Genomic DNA, 2,677 nt, shown 5'->3' with positions numbered 1-2,677 from the left:
ATTTTTTTGCATGGTAATACGTGTCTCGTTCATATAATAAAGAACAAAGTACAAGTCACGTAAAAACCGACATCTCTGAGCTTGACACCAACGTCCGTCACCTGCCTCCGGCACCACCACAACAGCCACCGAAGAAAAGAATGACAAATCACCTCCTCACCCAAGTTCGACGCGGCTCCATCGATGATATGCAGCTTTACAGACCTCCAATGTGGCTCACAAAAAGTAAAGCCATTGTCATTGAACGAATCAGACCGGAGCAACACACCGGACACGCCATCGAACTTCCGATCTGGCACCTCACCACGACTAAGACGCCAAATGAGGAAACCATACTTGCCATCCACGAACCACGAACCCAGCACATGTTTCGTCTTCCAGATGTCGTCGATGAGGACCACAATCTGCATCCGCTCCTGAACTACCTCCCAAGTTCCACACCGACGCTGGAGCAAACACCGTCGCAAACGGCGAAGCCCGAGGACACAGGTCCACCACGAGGGTGCCGCCGCCGCCACACCATCCTTGCTTGAACAAACTGGTTTCTAAATCCATCCCCAACCATAGGGCCGATGGCCTCGTCAGGAAAGGATCCGAAGAATCTTTATTCAGCGCCATCATCGTCGTTGCCGAAGCGAAGACGATGAACAACCTAAGAACCTAGACTACACGGGAGTAAAAACGATCCACTCGCGTGAATCCGGCGACCCCCTCACCACCGACGACCGAGGTCGCCGGCGAAGAGGAGCCGCCGGAGGACGGCGCTGAAAGATGGTCTCTCCTGGCGGCGGCTAGGGTTTCAGCCGCCAGGAAGCCGGAAGGAGAGAAAAACGATCTGTCTATGAAGTTCGGAACGCTATGGGGACTATGGTTGTGGATAGGGACAAATGGGGATTGCCCGGTCAATGCTAGCAAGTGCGTCCGTGGACGTATAGAGCCTTATATTAGGCAACTATGTTATAAATGATATATTTGGTGGCAGTTTGAGAAGAAATTTCATACCATCTGCATTAACATGGGGAAGACAAGGGTGTGGAAATTGGCCTCCATGATTCTTTTTCACTTCCTCAAATCTCTTGCCTCCCAACCAAATAATGGATCATATGTCTCATAAACTCAAACCTTCTGCCTCCCAACCAATCCGAATTATAAGATGTTCTAGTAACTTTTTTTCGAATCGGATGTATATTGATGAAAAGTTTAGTCTATTTGTTGGTATTTAAGTCTGTACGTAGTCCATATTGAAATTACGAAACGTCTTAAATTCGGAAGAGAGGTCATACTCCACTAATTTCCCCCACTAAACGCGCTATAATATTTGGAACAGAGAAGATCGAGGAAAAAAAATACAACTTCTAACTACAAGCATGGTTTGAAAGCATAGTCAGGTGAAAATGCACTGCATGCCATTATTATTGCTCCCGTCACAAAGATGGGTCAGTTTTTGTTTTTTTAGGCCACAACAAACTAGAAAGAATAATAGTACTCCAACCATCTTCGGTTGAGTCCTACCTAACTACACAATCAACAACAATTCAACAAAATGTACAATGATTCTACAACAACAAAGCACACCATCTTTTGGTCTTTCTCGCGAATTCTCTCGCTTCTCATGAACTCGCTGAAACAAAAATCAAACAAACCATATTACAAAATTTGCGACCCAAAGGAAGAAAAAAGGGGGATTTTTTTTCTGATTCCGAGCAGCCCGGCCGATCCGGTTCAGTTCATCCGGGGAATCCGGTTCGGCTCCAGACGGCGTCACGCACCCGCGACGCGTCCCGGCCCTTGAGGGTGCGTCCGACGCCCTCGACCACCGAGGCCCTGGCCTGACGCCGCGCCAGGTACACGTGCGGCGGCACCCAGCCGTCGGCGTCCTCTTGCTGCTGCTCGTCGGGCTCGGGCTCGGGCTCCAGGTCGGCGAACCGGCTCGGCCACGCGGGCACCTCGACGGGCGCCGACGACGCCACCTGCCGCCCGTCCGCGAACGCGTGGCTCAGGCCGCCCACGCGCCGCGGCGGCTCGCCCCTGGGCGCCCTGTCGGTGCGCTGAACCCCGTCCTGATCCGCGGTGGTGGTTGGCGCGTCCGACGATGGCGAATACCAGACGTCCGACTCGGCCAGGTCCGGCAGGTCGTCGTAGGGGGACGGGGCGACGGTGGCGGAGCCGGGGCGGTGGTGGAAGCCGAGGAAGCGCTCGGCGGCGGAGAACGCCGTGGGCTTGCGCGCCTTGGCCATGGGCCGCAGTGTGCCGACGACTGGCTCCGGTCGATTGGTTTGGCTGAGCGCGCCCGGTGGGAAAGATGGGAGGTAGGAAAGAGGGAGGAGCACGAGAGTGTTGAGGGGGGGTTTGGCGCCCGGGGCCGGGGCTACCTGGCGAGGATTTATAGGACACGGCGGCGGTGGTGGGAGGCGGGGCCCAGCCCACGCAGGAGCCCGAGCCCGGGTTGTTTGTCGTGACGGGCTCCTCCTAACCACCTTGGCGCTATGTTATGGTTAACGTGTCCACGCAGTATTCCCGCCTCCTTTTGGCTCCGCTTTTCTTTCTTTTTTGTATTTTCTCTCCTCCGTGTATATACGGTCAATTTGTGGCTGCTTCTTTCGCTGTCTGCACACCTCAACACCTGCGTTACGAAACCTACGCGTGTGGCGCACTTTGTACTACTCCTGGCTCCGAG

The 2,677-nt window shown here is 54.0% G+C and overlaps 1 protein-coding gene across 1 annotated transcript; it reads right to left on the bottom strand.

The window, feature by feature from the left end:
• Positions 1-1,387: 1,387 nt before the first annotated feature.
• LOC123185195 (uncharacterized) lies at positions 1,388-2,366 on the bottom strand. The gene has a single exon (XM_044597169.1). The coding sequence runs from the start codon at positions 2,235-2,237 to the stop codon at positions 1,728-1,730; it is 510 nt and encodes a 169-aa protein (XP_044453104.1). The 5' UTR covers positions 2,238-2,366; the 3' UTR covers positions 1,388-1,727.
• Positions 2,367-2,677: the final 311 nt, after the last annotated feature.

The sequence above is a fragment of the Triticum aestivum genome, chromosome 2A (genome assembly GCF_018294505.1).
Source record: "Triticum aestivum cultivar Chinese Spring chromosome 2A, IWGSC CS RefSeq v2.1, whole genome shotgun sequence".
Lineage (NCBI taxonomy): Eukaryota > Viridiplantae > Streptophyta > Magnoliopsida > Poales > Poaceae > Triticum > Triticum aestivum.
This window is presented reverse-complemented; position numbering and strand designations above follow the sequence as displayed.

Coding starts and splice junctions, on each gene's coding strand:
- LOC123185195 (XM_044597169.1), bottom strand. CDS start 2,237: ATGGCCAAGGCGCGCAAGCCCACGGCGTTCTCCGCCGCCGAGCGCTTC.